The sequence below is a fragment of the Crocodylus porosus genome, unplaced genomic scaffold, assembly GCF_001723895.1.
Source record: "Crocodylus porosus isolate Cpor-Errol unplaced genomic scaffold, CroPor_comp1, whole genome shotgun sequence".
NCBI classification, from domain to species: domain Eukaryota; kingdom Metazoa; phylum Chordata; order Crocodylia; family Crocodylidae; genus Crocodylus; species Crocodylus porosus.
Window position 1 is genome coordinate 57,791,527 of NW_017728886.1, and position 18,137 is coordinate 57,809,663.

The following is an 18,137-nucleotide window of genomic DNA, read 5'->3' on the forward strand; positions in this document are numbered from 1 at the left end:
AGTGCACCGCAACAGCTGAGTGCCAACTCTGGCTCCAAACTAGTCTCAGCCCCAACCCTGACTCACCCCACACCCACTCCAGACTTGCCCTGCCCAGAACAGACCAGCTGGAACCTGTGTTCACAGCCCCAACCGTGGCCTGCCCTGCACCTCCTTCAGACTGCCTGCCCATGCCGAGCAGCAGCAGTGGCGGCTGGGCAGAAGCTGCTGCTAGGTGTGGGAGGAAAAGTGGCTGCCTCCTCTTCACCGCTACTGGGCCCTTTTTGCGGCAGCTGTCCGGAGCCTGCACCCAGGCTCCCCTGTGGCTCCTTTCTACTGCCACCACTGCTCTGGATGGCTTGGAAGCAGCGGTGATGACGGGCATGGGCTCTGGGTGGCTGTAGCAAGAAGGGCCCAGCAGTGGTGCAGGGAGGCAGCTCCTTTTCTCCCACTCCCAGCAGCAGCTTCTGCTTGGTCATTGCCACTGTTCAGTGTTGGTGGGCGATCCGGAGCAGGCACAGGGCATGCTGGAGTCAGGGCTATGTAAGTGGGTCCTGGTTCATCTGGAGCTGGTCCACTCCAGCCAGGGTGAGTCCAGAGTGGGCGCAGGTTGGGCTGGGGTCGGGGCTGTGCAAACAGGACCCTGCCAGTACCATGGGGCTGGGGCCAGTGGTGGCTGTAGCTGGAAGGAGCCACTGCTGCCTGAGCTACCTAGAAATGCAGTCCAGCTGCACAGCTGCCAAAGCCCTGCTGTGTGCCCAGGGGTGATGGGACTCACCACGGTCTAGCTGGTGCCTGGGCCAGGTTGGATTGAAGGACCCACCAAAGTCCCTCCATGGGCTGAATCCAGCCCTGCGGGCTGTATTTTGCCCACCCCTGATCTAAGAGCTCAGCTGTTTCTCACATTTCAGAAACAAAGAACCAACTCATCAACCTATTGTCTGGTCATTTTTGAGGTTTACATGTTTTTACATGACTAGAATATGCTATGCTTTTCTATCTCTTAAAGTATTATCCAAGATAAAGACATGGGGAGAGAACAGGGATGAATCCAGGTGATTCAGTGGTAATCTGTCTTCCGTTTTATGGCCCTACAGTCTATTTTCAGTTCTGGCTAAAAATCTACACATAATATTAACTCATGTAGAAATGTGAAGTATTGGAGATACTGCCAAGATTCTTGAGATGACTAGATTTTATTTTATGAATCTGAGTAAGAGATGTATATTTAACTGTAATGACTCCAGGGCTAATGAATCAATATGTTTTGAGTATCTTGACTTTTTTGTCCAGTTCATTGTGGCTTTTTAAACTGAATATATAACTTAGTAAATTAGTGCACATTTCAATTAGAATTGTTCTTGCTTTGATTATACACTGAATAATATAGCACTAGTCCCATTATACTAGTAAAGCTTCTTGTTTCTCTTTAGCTGGAGAAAAATAAGTGTGTTATCTGCAAAGGTAACATGACAGCATCTGGACCCCGCCCCTCGGTTCAAAATCCTAGCTCTGTGAATGGAAGAAAACTATGAGTTTTTAAGAAGGTGTACATAATAGCTGACTTTTAAAAGAAATTACAGTTGTATTAGCAGGGAATTGTGTTATAGCTGTGGACTTAAGTGTTTGTCATTGCGTTGGCCAATTTGGCTGTGTTAAGACCAAAGTAGGTAGGGGTGGACCGAAGGGAGGTACACTGGTGCAGTTGCGCCTGCTTTGATTCCTGCATCGCCTAAAGTTTAAAACCAACTGCCTGGCAGTGGCAGCAGCTTTTCTGTTCAGGAAGCAGTGAAACTGTCCATTGATTTTGTGGGTCATTAAAATCTCTCCGATTCCTTCTAAACTCTTCATTCCATGGGTGTTAACGGCCTTCTTTCCTTTTTAATGGTCTTTGTGTTCCACTACTCAAGCTACTCTTCCTTATGTAAACTTGCTGTCTGATATCTGCTCCTGGTAACCTAGCTCCCATTGCACAGCCCTGTAGAGAGTTAAACTCATTCCAATTAAATGATATTTTGTTTTTGCTGTGACGATAACCTGAATAATACAACCCTGGGCCCAGAGCGCAAGAACGTCCAATTTTTTTTACCTGGAGAAAAATATGTGCTAAGTGTGAAGATAACACCATACCATCTGCATCCCCCTTTCAAAATCTATCTCCATCCATGCAGAGCCGTCCCTTGGGTAGGGCAAATTGGAGTGACCGCCCTGGGCCCTGTGCTTTGGGGGGGCCCCATGGAGCTGGGCAGAGCAGTCATGGCCTTTCCTGCGGAGCCCACCTGGAGCTGGCGGCTCAGCCCTGCCTTGCGGAAGTGCCTGGCTGCTTGCCACCCATCCCCTCCCTGCTGTTGGCTTTGCATCAGCTGAAGAGTGGCTTCTCCGGGGCACGCGGGATCTGCTTGGCCCCAGATGCCAAATTTCATTGTTGCAGCACTGCTGTGCCCTGCCTTTGCAGGGGTCCCATGGCCTTGCACAAGCTGATTTGCCCATTAGGGTTGGCTTTGCATCCATGGAAGAGACCTAGGAGTTGGCTTTGCAAGCAGCTTATGGATGGATAGAGCAAGACACAGGGCTGGCAAGGAGCTGAGACAGCCCTGATCCGGAGCAGGGCCAGATTAACCCTTTAGTGGGCCCTCGGCAAACAAACTCGTAGGCCTCTCCTTAATACTGTATATTTATATTACTTCTGTAACTAAAACAATTATGTAAATGAATATGGGCCCCTTCTTCACTTATAGCCCTAAGCATATGCCTACTTTGTCTATGCAGTAATCCGGCCCTGGTCTGGTCGGGAGGGGTTGTAGTGCTGCGCTGTGCTGGAAGGCTCAAGGAGGTGAAGGACACCCGGCCCTGGGCCCAACACAGCAGCTAATGGGCAGGGGGAGGTACAGAAAGGTTACAGGGGCAGGGCACGCGCGGTTTCTCTGCGCTGACGGCGCAGGGGGGACCCGCTGAGTGAAAGGGGGCTGCAATGCATGAATACAAATACAGCCGTATTTCAAAATCAACAGCGCGAAGACGCCACTACCACCCCACCCCTTCTGCTACAGCGCCGCGTGCGCAGTCTGCGGACTGGCAGCGCCCTCGCCACCAGCAGGGCGGAGGTGGGAGGGTGTTGTCCCGCGCACGCGCACCCGCTGCCCACCCTCAGTTTCGCGCCTCCTGCACAGGCGCGGGGGTAGCGGGAGCACGTGTGCAGAGCGGGGAGCCGGAGCCGGAGCCGTGCTGCTCTCGTGGGGGCCTGCGCCGGCGGAGGGTCTGCACCGCGCGGCCGCCGCCACAGGCACGCGGGAGGGCGGCCCTAGGACGTCCCCTCTGGGTTTTCCCGAGCTCGCGAGGGGCTTGTCGCGTCCTGGCCTGTCTCGAGCTGGCGTTTCCGGGGGCGAATCGGGCGGGCTGGACTGTGTCGTTTTGTTGGGGTTGGCCGGTGGGTTTGTGCGGGACGCGCTGGGTAGGGATGATCCTGCCTCTGCAGCGCTCTTCCAGGTCAGCCCCTCTTCTCTAGGCAGAGCAGCCCTGCCTTTGATTGGGACCTTCCCAGGTGCTGCCTACTGCTGTGGCTGGGAAATGGCCTCAGCCCCTAGGTGGGATGCTAATACACACCTTGCCTTGCCCAAGTCCATCAAAGAAGGAACTGGCCCCAGAGTGCATATACAACCTTCCTTGGGTGGTTATAGTTACACTAGCATGGGGCTTTCTTCTTCCAGGTTGTGATATCTGTCTTTAGTGCTTTTAAAGCTTCAAGGGTGACTGGCAGGCAGCTTTCTGTGGTTCTGGGCTGAGTTTCAGCTCCATTTTGCTTGTAGAGTGATGGCTTGTTTCTCAGTTGTAGGGCTGCACGCATACCAGTGGGATCTGAAAAAGAAGCTGGGCTTTGTCTGGTTCTAGTGCCACCAGTAACAAAGATTGGGTAATTAGTATTTTTGCAAGGTCAGCAGGCATGGCATGGAATGACTGAAGCTAGTAAATCTGAGTAAGAGAGCCATTTTTATATGTTTTTCCAGTCTGATGCCTCCTTAACACCTGGTGCAGGTGAAAAAGCTTTAACCAAAAAAAAAGCAAGACCCAACCTGTGTTAATTTGAACTTGATTCTGATATGAGAAAACAGTGTTTTTCTAGAGGGGAGTATGAAACCATCATAGATGCCTGAACATACAGCAAAATCTTATTCAGTATTAAGGAAGATGGAGCTGTATAACCGAAGGCGTTAGAACTTAATTTTTGTTTTTTTTTAAATCTGAAAAGTTGTATCATCTGACTTGCATTCCTATTTATTTTCTGTATAAACATGGAGACTACCCAGATCAGGTGTGTGGCTATAGGGTGGGGAAGGGGATTTTTGCACCTACATAGAAAGACCTTGCTTCACATTGCTTATGACTGGGGGGGGGGGGGAAACGAGATGTGACTGATAGGTGAGGCAAACAATGGAGTTTGGATGAACATAATGAGAATTGTGATAGTGATAATGGCAACAGCTTATTGTTAATCAAAGCACACTGTTGCGGAGGCCAGTGCCATCAATAAAGGCAAAAAGGTTTTTTTTGTTTGTTTTTTTTTAAATCTGCAATATTATGGGGCAATTAACAAAATCTGAAATGTGTTTCTGCTGTCTTTGTGCAGGTTCAAACTGAGGTTTTAGTTTTCAAATATCAATGCAGGATTAAGTTCCAGTTAAGTAGATAATTTAGTTCCTTAACTTCTACTATTAAATAGAAGACAGGGCAGGGTGGCATCTTAGATGAATGAACACATTCAGAGGGATGAGCAACAGCCAACTTAATCAGATGCTATGAATAGTCCATTCATAAAATCCTAGAAAATAGGCTATAGCCTATGATAGCTTGCTTATTCCTCTCTGAATGAGTTAGTCTAAGGTTCCACCCTGCCCTGTCTTCTAATGCATTTCAGACTAACATGGCAAACTACCTTTCTCTTATTGTTAATAATTATACATGCTTTGATGCAATGTTTCAGGTTCTGTAGCAATGGAAGAAGACTTGGGATACAGCAAAGGTAATCAAAGATCATAGGTTGCTTGTTTATATGTTTTCTTTTTGAAAACAAGGTCATCTCTTTGAAATTCAGAATGTTTTAAAATCTCTTCTCTTTTGCCTTAGTTGAACATGTGGTAGGCTGTCATGTAGAAGATGCTGTAACATTTTGGGCACAGGTAAAGTAAACAGACTTTTGAATAAGATGCTCTGATTAAGGTATGTTACCTTATTTCTTCCAGAAATGTCAGTAGTGTACTAACACAAAAGATTAAAATGCCTGAGCAGGCGTTATATAGCAGGTCCTACGTGAAATTCTGAATGTTAAAATTTTAGGTCTTGGATCAGGAATAGTCTGGAAAGTTGATCATGGTGCTTCTTTAAGGGTTTTTACATGAAAATATGTAACATTCTAATAAAATAAAAGTAATAGAACACAAAGCATTGTCATTATGTATGGGAGTTTTGGTACTGTTTTTAATAACCATTTGGTGCGAGTTGTCTATTTTTTACCTAATTTTAAATGATGGAAATGCGTGTGCTTATGGGGGAGGAGTGAAATACCTAAGATGCATGTATTGTTACAAGTAGTACTTAACGTACATAAAGACTGTTTTTTGGTTATCTGACAACTTTATGGCCAGTTTCACTTTCCTTTGTATAACCACTTTCTCTGTATAATCACCCAATCTTTATACGGGCTATAATAAATAAAAATATAATGCATAGGGTCATATAACATCATGAGAGCAGGTGGCTACCTGATGCTAGACCTGCATGGGAGAGATGGCACGTTCCACAAATTCTGGTGATCCTTGACCCCACCTTCCCAATGCTCCCTTGCAAGAATTTCCCATGTTTGTAGAATGTGTACTTCATGTAAGGGGAGCAAATTGGAAAAGCTATTAGGAAATCTTTATTCAGAACAGTGTATTGGGGGTACAGAAGAGGCAGAGCAGAGAAACAGACAGCCCACTTGACCAAAGAGGACTTCGGTGAGTTAATCTTAGAAATCAGAGCTTTAAAATCCTTTATGGAGGCACAGTTTGATAAAATAGAAGAAGAGATAAAAGAAATGGGGACAGGTTCATAGACCTGGAGAAAAAGGTGGAGAGAAACCTGCAATCAGCAGTAAATCTGCGAAATAAATTATAACTGTGAGAAAAACAGGGCAGCTTGCAGAGAGAAGTGAAGATATAGAAAATTGTGAGAGAAGAAATAATATAAGAATAAGAGGACTCCCATAAGGTGGGGAGAAGGGAGATCCAGCTGAATACTTAAAGCAGGTATTCTGTTCATTCCTACAACTGAAAACAAAGACAACAGCCTATGTAGATAGAGCACGTAGATCTCTTTGTACTCCGTTCAAATGAACCATGAGACAATAGTGCATTTGCTCTGTTTTTTAAAACAGCAGATTCTGAAGAATGCTAGAAGGCTTTTTATTCTACTCTGGGAGGATATAAAATACACGTGTTTCAAGGTCCATCACGAGCAATTTTAGGGAGAAAGAAGGAACTGAATTAAATTACAGCATTCCTCAGAGAAGTAATAAAGATACAGGTGGGGTTTTCCTTTTGAACATGAAGAACAGCAGTACATTATAAAGGAGGAAAAAGATGGTCTTAAATTATTGAGAAACTAAGTGGAAAGCACCGTAGAATCTCAACTGGAGTCTGACATGGACAATGAGAAGGAACACCACTGTAATACTGAATAATGCTGCATGTCAGACTCTTTAAGCTTGGGGGAAAGAATATGTCAAAGTAGAAGGGCAAAGAGGCTGGGAGAAGCTACAAAATTAGGGGTATTCAAGAGGATCTGTCTGGGAGTGAATAATAGATGGAGATTAAAAGAAAAAATGGAAGAGCGAATATCTCAAGGGGGAAAATAAAGATTAAAAACAATGTTGGGACCTGAAATTAGGAAAATGGGGGAAATAAAGACATTTTAAAGCTAATAATAGCAAAGGGTAAACAATTGAGGGAAATGGGTAAATGGCACAAAAATAAGGATTGCTTGGGGATCCAAGTGGGAGGGAAATGGATTGGGGGAAGTTATGAAGGGAGAGGGCTTTACTAAATTGTCATCTTGAGGGAAACAATGTATAGAAGAATATGCATGCACCAAAACAGTACTGCAGGTATATTAAGCAGACCAAACAATCTAGATATGTTTTTTTCCTTATTTTCTTCATTATAAAGTGGTAAAGGCAGTTCCAGCAAATGCATATATTTGCTAGCCAGTAAGCCAGTATTTCTAACCAGATGGTTTAAAAAGTAATGTTCTGTTTATATTGATAGTACAGATGATAAGTTATAAGAATTGTATACCATATCTTTTGTCAGTATGTAATAACTCAAACCTCATGCAATTTGTCTGTCTTAGTCTAGTGTTGGAGTGGTTTTTTTGTGTATATTTGCCTTAAGAACAGGAAAGTTAAATACAAAATATAGTAAGTGTCCCAGCTACTGTAATTGATCCATAGTTACACAATTTGATCAAAATAACATGTAATTAAAAGCAAAATTGTTTGCGTTGGACCAAACTTAAACAAGCCTTGCATGTCAGAAAGCAAATTACGTACAAGTTGTCATCTTTTCCCCTAACGCTGAAAAAGGAAAAGTGCTAAATGCATGTTTCTGTTGACCTTGTGTTAGGATTCAAATACTGTGGTGGTGGTTTTTTTTTCTTTTTACAAATTTTAGTAAGATCTTTTGTGTAGTTTTACAGACTCTAAAAACGATTGGTCTATTAAATAATTTTTCAGGCTGATATTCTCCTAGAATTATTTATTTCTCTTGGATTTGGTTCCTCGCTTCCTGTTTACTAGTATTTGAAAGAAATTGCGGGCAAATGTAAATGCAATTTGGAATTGGGAAGGGAGAAAGATAAGACATTGCAATGGTCCTGAGATAACTAAATGATTTGGATGACTTTTGGTTGTGTTAAAAGGAAATAATCCCAGATTTTCAGGGGCTTTGCTGTGGTCTCTCCAGAGAGTTCCTGAAATGGAACTGTTGTTTTGAATTTGAAAAATAAATAAGTAAATAAAATCTTAAAATGGTCAAAGGTCCTTCTCTTTCCCTTCCAATATCTCTTGTCCCTCCCTTCTATAGTACAGATGGCACTAGGGGTGGGCCTGAGCTGCATGTGCCCAGCTATCTGATTGGACAAGTTAAAGGTGCTCCTCTTTAAGAGAGTCTTCATTTGAACCATCACATAATGAGGGTTAATTTGTCACACAGTTAGGGACTTTTAAAATGGTCTACATTGCTGTCAGGGCAGGGCTTTTCAGGAGCTTTCAAGGAGCTGAGTGTACAACAAATGTAACTTCTGTCTGTGCCCTAAGACAGGTACCCTAACAAGGACTGGAATTTGTTCTTGTGGTCCAGAAGTGTCCTGAATTTTTTTCCTTGAAAGCTGGTTGCCTTGGTAATAGGTGTTTAAAAGCATACAAAAATACTAGCTAATGCTTTTTAATCTCTTCATATTTTTAGAATATCAATAGTAATGATGACATCTTGAAATTAAGCTGTGCACTGGCTGAAGTGTGTCCTCAGGCAAACTCAATTTTTGGCAATCCTGATCTTAATAAGGTTAGTAGCTTGTAATTGAGATGATTTTTTTTTCTTAAACATGAAAAGCAGGCAAGGTTTTTTGGGTAGATGTGCTATCTTTTATTAGACCAGCTGAATAGTCGGAAAAAAATTCTTTGCAAGCTTTTGGGTGCAATCACTCTTCTTCAGGCATAGGGAGTCTCTGGGACTCAAAGGAATAAAAGAAGCTAAAAGTGTGACAATGTCAGTGAGATATACACTGGAAATTAGGAAAACAAAAAGTAGAACGGGGGAGGGGTGGGGGATGGCAGGCAAAAAGAGCCAAAGGTGAGTAAGGGAGACTCTACAGTAGTAGATTATTTTATGTAACTAAATTCTTAGGTATTTTCTTGCTTTTTGATACAAATGCACCCTGGATATTCTTTGGGGGGGGCAATTCTTGTTTTGTGTTGGGGTATTGACTCTTTCTTAGCTTTAGATTTAATTCCATTAAAAAAGCTATTAAGAGATGCATAATTTGTAAATATTTGGGTTACACAGTTAACCAAGACGCCTAGGAAATACCACAGTGATGGTTACAAATTAAATCTTAACTATGTCTCTGTCTACTAGGCATGTTGATAATCTTTTAGGCTGCTGACAGATGTGGAAAAAAACCCAGAGAACAGCCTTTACCAGAAAAGACATCACATTAGTTTGACTCTGCTTCCCAGCATCTGTATATATTGGGCGCTTCAGTGGGGATTCTTGGTGCTTTTATCTAATAGCTGATGCCTCTTCTGTGTATGTGCTGCACTTGATGTGGAGGCATGCTGAGCTTCAAATAAAGCACTGTTTTTTGGGCGGGGGGTGGGGGTTCTCATCTGTAAGCAGCCTTAGTTACAGAATTATACTGGTTTTCAACAAATGGTTCCATGGGTGCATTCAGGCTCTCAAAGGATTGTGTGCCGTCCTGTGCACACTGAACAAATTGTCAGTTAAACTCACTGATAGTAGAAGTACACAACTGGCATTTCTAAAATATTTTACAAATTAAGTATGCAGATAGAGGAGTAGTGAAATGTTTTTGTTTTATATGTATATGCTGGTTAAGATTAAGATATCCTACTTTTGCCAAGTACTCTGAATCCCAGAGTGCTTAAAAGTCAGTGCAGTGTAGATGGTTTCCCTTCCAAGCAGTTCAAGATGTTTGTGAAGTACTATTCTCCCACAAGGGGTGCCTTCTGGCCTTTGCTCTTGGGTGTGGTGGGGGAGGAGCAAGGCACTGGGATGCTGGAAGACCATTGGCATGTACAGATGTTCCAGAAAGCACTTCAGAGATGTTCTTATTTTTGAGTGTCATTTTTGAAGTGCTTCTTCACCCTTGTGCATCTGTACCCTCACTGATTGGAATGCTTCAGGTAGCCCATTTGTCCATGACATTTGTAGCAAATGGTCTTGCACCTTGAACGGCAGATAGGATCCTGATTTGTCTTTGCATGCAGGAAAGTTTTTATGACCAGAGCCGTACCTTTTTCAATTTACCTCCAGAAATCTGTGGTGTTATGGATGTATTACATTGTCAGTAAAATGGTTGCAGTGCAGCAGAAAGAGCAAATCTTTATGAATCCGATGCAAAAAATGTTTTGCGATGTCTTTGCCAGAATTTTCTTTGAGATAACACAGCTAGATGTGTTATGTATTATTTTTGAAGTATTTGGCATGTGCTGGTAGCTGAGACCATACTGGGTTAGGTCGAATGTCAGTCTGCTTCAGTATTGTGCAAATAACCAAAATGTATACTGTAAAATAAAGTTTGTAATGGATTGCATCATCTTGAGCTTCACTTACACTTACACAATACTACTTTTTTTCCTGTTAAACAGATCTATGGAGGCTGTTTTTCTGAAGATAAATGCTGGTACAGATGTAAAATACAGCAAGTGATCAGTGATGAAAAGGCAGGACCTATACATTATATTTGCGTTATAATTCTGTACTATTTAACTTCTGAATACATATTTGTGGAAACAAAAGAACCCTGCATCTGAGGTTTATTTTTCTAAACATGTAGTTATTAGTGAATATCATGCATTAAAATGATATGTTTTTATTTGCATAATTTGGTAGCGCCTATCTTTTCCAAGTGATATGCATTCTTCCGTTTCTGAAATGGTATCTGGCAATAGAGATTGCTGTTTGTCTCAGTTAGTGTGGTGTTAATAATACCAAAGTTGCAGGTTTGATTCCCTGGTTAGACTAGATGATTTTTATCAAGGCAGCAAACATGGTTCTGGGGCCAGGACACATGATTTCTGAGGAGAGACTGAGGAGTTGAGGTTATTTAGTCTGGAGAAGAGACAACTGAGAGAGAATTTAACAACAGCCTTCAACTACCTGAAATGTGGTTCCAAAGAGGATGGAGCTAGACTGTTCTCAGTGGTGACAGATGATAGAACAAGAAGCAATGGCCTCAGGTTGCAGCAAGGGAGGTTTAAGTTGGATATTAGGAAAAACCTCAGTAGTGGCGTGGTAGTGAAGTCCTGAAATGGGTTACCTAGAGAGGTAGTGGAATTGCTATCTTTGGAGGTTTTTAAGGGCTGGCTTGACAAAGATTTGGCTAGAATGATTTAGTTGGGGATGCTCCTGCTTTGGACAGGGGGTTGGACTAGATGAACTCCTGACATCCTTTCCAACCCTAATTATCTATTATTCTTGTGCTGAGGGGAGAAAATGGTAGTATTAGTAATAATTGCTAAAATGAAATTGCTGATACTTACATTCTTCGTTTGGCTCTTTGTGAAGCTCCTAGGCTGCAAGACAAGCATGAGAGAGCGGAGTCTGAAGTGTCTGATGATTGCCTTTTGAACATTCCTTGGATTTCTCATCTGCCCTATGAAGACAGTCTAATTCTCTCCCCCTTCTGCCATGTTTTCTTGCGTCATCTCATAGCTAGCTTTAAATCTGGAAAGTTATCAGTGTCAAATTATTTTAGCATTAAAAAGTTTAAGCTTAGAGAGAGAGAAACTTCGTATGCTTCCTAAATGACCCCTTCATTTAAAAAGAACTCAAGGTGTAACACAGGATTCCAGTTGGAGCTTCTTAGTTATTTGAGGGCAAGTAAATGAGGATATTATACACTTTTTGGATGGGATTTTCAATCACTTTTGTGTTATCACTGCTTGTTTTGAAATAATTGTGCCCATGGAAATTTAAACCGTTCAAGTGAATGTTGAGTGCTTTGGAAATCTCAGCTGAAATGTCTTTTTATTTAATATACCATATTTTTTTCTTGTACAACATGGCCCAGGATTAAATGTACACCTTTTTTTATTCTGCCTTCCCAAAACCAATATTTCCTTATGTAGAACAGGGATGGAGATATAAATTCTTCAAGGCTGTGAAGGAAGAGGAGAGACACCAGAAGTAGTTAGCAGACAGCAGAATGGTCAGTTTGATCAGTAGAACATCAAGGCCATTAAAAAAGAAAGACTATTGTTAACATGTGTGGAATGAAGAACAGTGAATCTTTTAATTAATTGACTCCCTCAGCTGCCAGAAAAGAAATTCCACTGATGCTGTTGGACATTTGCTTTTGGAGTAAGAGTCAGTGGCAGGGCTGCCATTGTGGGCAGAAAAATTGGTTTTCTCACTTAAGATATAGACCTTGATTTTTTTGAGGGGACTGATTTTGGGGGTAAAAATGTGTTGTGTGTGTGAAAATAAGGGATATTAAATTTCCTGAAAAGAATTAGCTTGCTATTCAAAGACTTAGGTGCCTAGTAAGACTAAATCTGCTTTTATGTTAAAATAGCTTTGTAGATCTACTGAGAAACTAACATAACTGTGCTAGAATCATAGAACTTTGAAACTTCAAACAGCCTTACTTTTTAGGCTCACTTGTAATCATTCTGGGTTGGGCCATAAAACCTGAAGCATCCACTGTGAGAATTGTATTGAATGGACTGAATTGGGTTAATGAACAGTTAGTATGTATTTTTAAAGGCTGTCCTGACTTTAAAAAAGACAAAGCTGTTCGGTGCCCCCCAACCCTTATCTTTGTGCCCTCCCGTTCCCCCCCCAACCCTTACCTTCACTAACTAAGGCATTAGAGCAAACCCCTTAATGCTTATGATGGGAGGTCTTTTCTGTTTTTGAGGACAGACACTTAATGCATTTCATACTGGCTTCTTCCTAGTCCTCTTTCATGTAACATTTTTCTGTCAAATAACAAAACTGTAAGATGCTTATTAATAGTGCATAAAGCAGTGCTTCCCAAACTTTTCCTCAGCATGGCCCCACACTCCCAACTTGCAGTCCCTCACCCCTCCAAGTGTCCCCACAGCCCCCTGGCCTTTCCGGGGCCTCTCCCTCCCAACCTCCAGCTCCCCGCTCCCCACTCCCCCCAGGTGCCCTAGAGCCAGGGCCTACAGTCCCTTGACCCCACCCCAGCAGCACCCAAACCCTGGTTGCTACCTGTGGGAGGCAGCAGCTGATGCAGCCAGAGCAGAGCCCAACTTCTGCGTCTCCCCCCACATCCCTTCTGCTGTGGGTGGCACGGTTGGAGAAGAGCCCATAGAGGGGTGGCGGGGGATGCAGGCTGCCAGCTGTGGGCTTGGGGCTCCCTGCCCTGCTGTCCTCCCTCTGGGGGCTCCACAGACCAGTGGGCAGAACCTGGGATGGGAGAGAGTGCCACACCACCATTGCCACCAAGTTTGAAGTGGCTGCTACCCGCCCGATAGTAGTGGGGGCACAACTCCGCACCTCTGCCGCGCATCACTTTGGCCATGATGGTGTAGCGCTTCCTCCTCTTCCGAGTTACAGGGTTGCACAGAGTTGCAGAAGTTTAGGGTCCCATCCTCTGGGCTGCAAGCTTGTGGTTGTTATAGCCTTGTTGTTCTGAAATGAAGGACATTTATATTTGGAAAGAGGAGGCAAATGCTGCCTTAAATCAACTAAAGGAGTAAATGGAGTTGTGAGCAGTGATTAGTTTCTGCTGTGAAGAAGAATCGAGAATAACAAGTGCTCAGGATTTTTTAAGCACAGAACAGAAGAGTCTTGAGTTTGAAAACAAATTATGTGGACTATAAGAGTGGCACTGTAGTGTGAGATGATAACTGTTATTTGTAAATTAAGGCTGTGTTTGTAATCCAGTCAATTTTGAGGGTGAGCTCCTTAGTAGGTTTGCTCTTACAAGTGATTACCTATTGCCCTTGATCAGATGCAGGATGTTCTTTGTGGAACAATACATATAATTCAAAATATTGTATGTTTTATTAAGACTCAACATATTACAGTAAGATGATTATAATAAAATTAAGCTTCTGTACTTATTTTATTGCATAGTGCCAAGTGTTCTACATTGATTATGGAAATTCAGAAATTCTAAATCGATTGGATATAGTTGAGATTCCGTTGAAGTTGCAATTTCCTGAAGTGGCTAAAAAGTACAGATTTTGGGGACTACAGATTCCAGCTAATCAAGACTTAAACCAGTTTGACCAGGTAAGTTTAAGACTTTTGATAAATATTTGTGTAAGGACCTATATAATATAAAGCCAAACTATCCACAGTAACAGTTCCTGAAGGATGACTGGTGAAAATGTAGTTACTCTGAGAGATGTGGAGCAGAAAATTTTCTAATTTTTTTTTCTATGGGAAATTTTCCATTTCTAAAAAATAATTTTCATAAAATTCATTAATAACAATGTATGGATGTCAGTACAATATTAGGCAAGCTTGGCAGTTTCAGAGTTGTAAGGAGTGATTTTCAGGTGATTATCCCTAGGAAGTATGTGAGAGAGTGCATGTATGTTGTATTGATTTGTAAATATGAGGGTAAATACATTCACATAATAATCCAAACCAAAAATCAAGTTATGAATTCACCTAATTGGCTGTGCATCAGATCAAAACCAAAGCTAAAATTCTTATTTAATCTCAGACTGCATCTGAAAACAAAGCTAAAATTACAGCTGTGATTAACGTTTGCTTCACTTTCAGTTCAGCAAACACAGAGCAGTGTCTCATTTCTTTTTGAGTTGGGAAAGTTGAAAGTGTTTGCGTAAGATGTGTTATTTTTTTAGTGCTTTTAGTTTCAAGTAGCCATAATAATGCCTAATCAGAAAAAAAATGAGTGTGTGGCATCATTATAGTGAAATTCAAGTCACTGAAGGAAGAAAGTTGGTAGATATAAATGTTGCAGGCAGGAGTATGTTAACAATGCAACAAGAACGAAGAAGCATTTAATAACATGTAGAAACTGTCCTGAAAGAGTACAAGCCGTATACAGAAAGCTAATACAATGAAGTGGTGGAACAACATCATCTGAGAAAAGTCTACTTCAGGAATCCTATGTAAGTAAACAAATTAATATCATAAACAGCACACAGTATAGACTAGCATCTATATTGTTTTAAAATATTATTATTTTAGAAGTTGTTAATGCAACTCTGGAGTATTGTTTGTTTGTTTATTTAAAATATTTGTTTCCTGCTTTTCTGCTTGCACTAAGCACCCAAAGTGGCTTAAGCTTAACAATAATTAAACCCCCCCCCAACATCATAATAGTTAAATATTTCAACCCAGCAGAGTAAGCTTAGTTCTCTGGCTGATGGCAGAGGCCAGACTATGCTTCCTTTTGGCTCTGCAGTCCTCGGGCAGCGTAGTAGCAAATTGAGCAGCAGAGTGTTCTTTCTGGCAGGAAGTGGGGAAGCAAGCTCCCTGCTGCTGTTTCTGATTGAGGCCAGACTAGAATAGGCTAAAATAGAAATCTTTCTCCTGTTTGTTGCAGGAACTTGGTAGCTCAAGTGAAATAGCAGATTTGCAAAAAATGAAAAATGAAAATGTTGAGCTGCCGGGTCTGGGGGAAGAAGCAACAGGATCCTCGCTTTTAAGATCACTGTTACCAGCTCTATGATCCACCATGAGTAGCTGTTCAAGACGGTCAAGCTTTTTATCAAGCTTTTTGGACAAAATGTCTCATCTGCTTTTTCTTGATCTACTTCTGACATTAGCTCGAGCTGTATTTGCAAGTGGTATGCCTTTTTCCATAACTGAAAATCAGTACTGGAAAGAACGTTACAAAGTGATTTGCCCATCATGTAAGTTACTGTCACATTATCGCTTATCACATTCTCTCTTAGGGACTGTGACAGAGTTCAAACAATGGTTGTTCAAAGGATTGGTCAAGCAGAATCACTGACTGTGATGTCAGATGGATGGACTGATGTGCAAGGAAGTTCTTTATTGAACATTATGTTAGCAACACCTAAACCAATATTCCTGAAAGCAATTGCTACCAAATCTTCTCGTCACGCAGGTGAATACATAGACAAATTACTGAGTGAAGAGATTGAAAGTGCAGGTCCCTCCAGGGTACAAGTCCTTTTAACTGATAATGTGAGTAAGATGAAAGCTGCATGGCAAATATTAAAGTCAAACTATCCGCATTTAATAGTATTCAGTTGCCTTGATCATGAGTTGGATCTTCTGGCAAAGGGCATAGAAAGTGTGAATACAATGAAGACAATATCGGCAAACTGCAAAGCAATTGTGAAGGTATTCAGCAATCATCAGGCTGCTAATTAGACTTTGAAGAAATTACAGAAAGAGAAGCAGGGGAAGTGCACTTTTATTGCCAGCAGAAACTAGATGGGGCTCAGCTACGAAGTGTTTATATAGTTTGCTGTGCACAAAGAACTGTTTGCATTGTACTTCAGTAGATGACACAGTATCCCAGATTTATTCTCGTGAACATTTGGAAGCAGATTCTCAACAATGGTGTGTTCTGGGTTCGAATTCAAGGAACATTCAGTTTGCTACTATGAGTTTCAGTGGCTATCAAGAAAGTTGAAGGAGATGCACCAAACTTTTCAAATATTCCAGAGATATTCAGACAACTGAATGAAAATCTAATTGAGCTTTTTGCCTCCTTCACCTCTATCCAAAAAAGTAGTAAAATAAATGTTTACTAAGAGATCTGAGTTTGCTGCCAGATGAACTGGATGAGAGCAAAACCTTCTGGATCCTCAACACAGAGGACAGCATTCATCAGAAGATGAATTATGTACTGCTCTCAATACAGTTATGGAAGTAGCTTAAGAATGTCCCCAACATCAGCGAAATAGCCTTGATGACGGACAATGCCTAGTCCTGTGCAAAAGAAAAGCTTTGGAGCAAAGACATTTGGCGGGCAGTGGAGAATGTGTGTCCTCTTGCATGTTGGAAGGGATGCTGTAATACCCGACTGTTGCTGGATTGCTTTAAGGATCCTAAGCATTCCACCAATAGCAGCAGCTTGTGAATGGAAGTGGAAAGCTTTCAGCTCAATCAGGACAAAAAAGAGGAATAGATTAACAAATGAACCTACCTCTAAGCTTGTTTCTATATCTCAAAATCTCTCGCTTCTGGAGAATCAGTCAGAAGCACAATTAGTGGGGATGATGCAGTGTGCTGATAAGATGTCCTTGCCCATAGACTCATTGGTAAAACCATCCTTTAGCAAAAGAGAATGTGGTTCAAGTAGTCCTGAATCAGGTTTGCCTCAATCTGATTCGGAAATGGAACTAATATTAGTGCAAGTGATTCTACGGCTAGTGACAGTGAAACTGGATCTGCCGCAATGACCTCAGCAGAAGAGAGTTAAATTCTGTTGAAATAGATGAGTGGACGGCATATCATGCACAGTTCTTTGGGTGTGCGAAAGTGAGTGTCAACAGTTTTCAGTGCCTTTGTTTTTTTCCTTAAACAGACAGTGTAAGGAAGTACATGCTATTGTGTATTGCCTTTGCATTTTTACAAGTATTCCAATAAAAATAATTTCTTTCCACATAAAGCTTTGAATTTGTTTGAGTATAACATTTAAACCAGATAAAGTGTGCTGTATTTAATTTTTTAGTTTTGTTTATTAAATATAAGTCAAATAAACATGTTAAATTAGATCACCCCGTGTTTAGGACATTGACAAGTTTCTGGAAAAAATTTCCAATTCAAAATTTTTCAGAAAACTCACATCTCTGGTTATTCACCAAGGCCAGGGGCATTGTGGGATACTTGGAACATTTACTTTCAAAAACTAAAATGGCCATCTTAACTAATTGAGAACCTGACTCGGCAAAAAGGAGGGTGATCTTGTTGTTTTAGGAGTACTATTTTTTGGGGTTTTTTTTCCCCAGAATCTGCTACATATCCTCTGTGGAGTTGAACAAATAACATGGCTCGCTCGCTCTCTCTCCATCTTTAAAGGAAAAAGTATGTTCCTAAATGACAAGGGCACTGATAAATCCATCCAAGTTTGTGATTTGCTCCAATACCACAGTGACTGGTGCTACAGAAAAAAATCAGTAAATTTAGGTAGAATAAATGTAGGTTGAAAGGACAGCTAGAAAAACACCTTCTTACCAGAAACAAATGTGAATTTGCTTCCTATTTATAATGAATGGTACAGAAGAGAATTGGTTGGTTCAGGCCAGGTACAGACATTACACATTTACTGATATAAATTATTGGAAACTGGTCTATGCCCATAACATAGTTTCATAGTTTCTAGGGTCGGAAGGGACCTGAGGAGATCATCTAGTCCGACCCCCTGCCATGGCAGGAAAGAATACTGGGGTCAAATGA

General features: G+C 41.6%; 1 protein-coding gene across 5 annotated transcripts in view; it reads left to right on the plus strand.

Annotated features, from left to right (window-relative positions):
• The first annotated feature begins 4,903 nt into the window (after positions 1 to 4,903).
• Positions 4,904 to 18,137, plus strand: part of STK31 (serine/threonine kinase 31) — an 81,376-nt gene continuing 68,142 nt past the window's right edge. For all 5 annotated transcript variants that reach the window (XM_019534668.1, XM_019534686.1, XM_019534676.1 and 2 more), the window contains exons 1-5: positions 4,904 to 4,996; positions 5,101 to 5,153; positions 8,475 to 8,573; positions 10,400 to 10,474; positions 13,860 to 14,018. In XM_019534668.1, the coding sequence (XP_019390213.1) occupies positions 4,969 to 4,996; positions 5,101 to 5,153; positions 8,475 to 8,573; positions 10,400 to 10,474; positions 13,860 to 14,018 (414 nt within the window). In that variant the 5' untranslated portion in view covers positions 4,904 to 4,968. The remainder of the gene's footprint in view (positions 4,997 to 5,100; positions 5,154 to 8,474; positions 8,574 to 10,399; positions 10,475 to 13,859; positions 14,019 to 18,137) is intronic.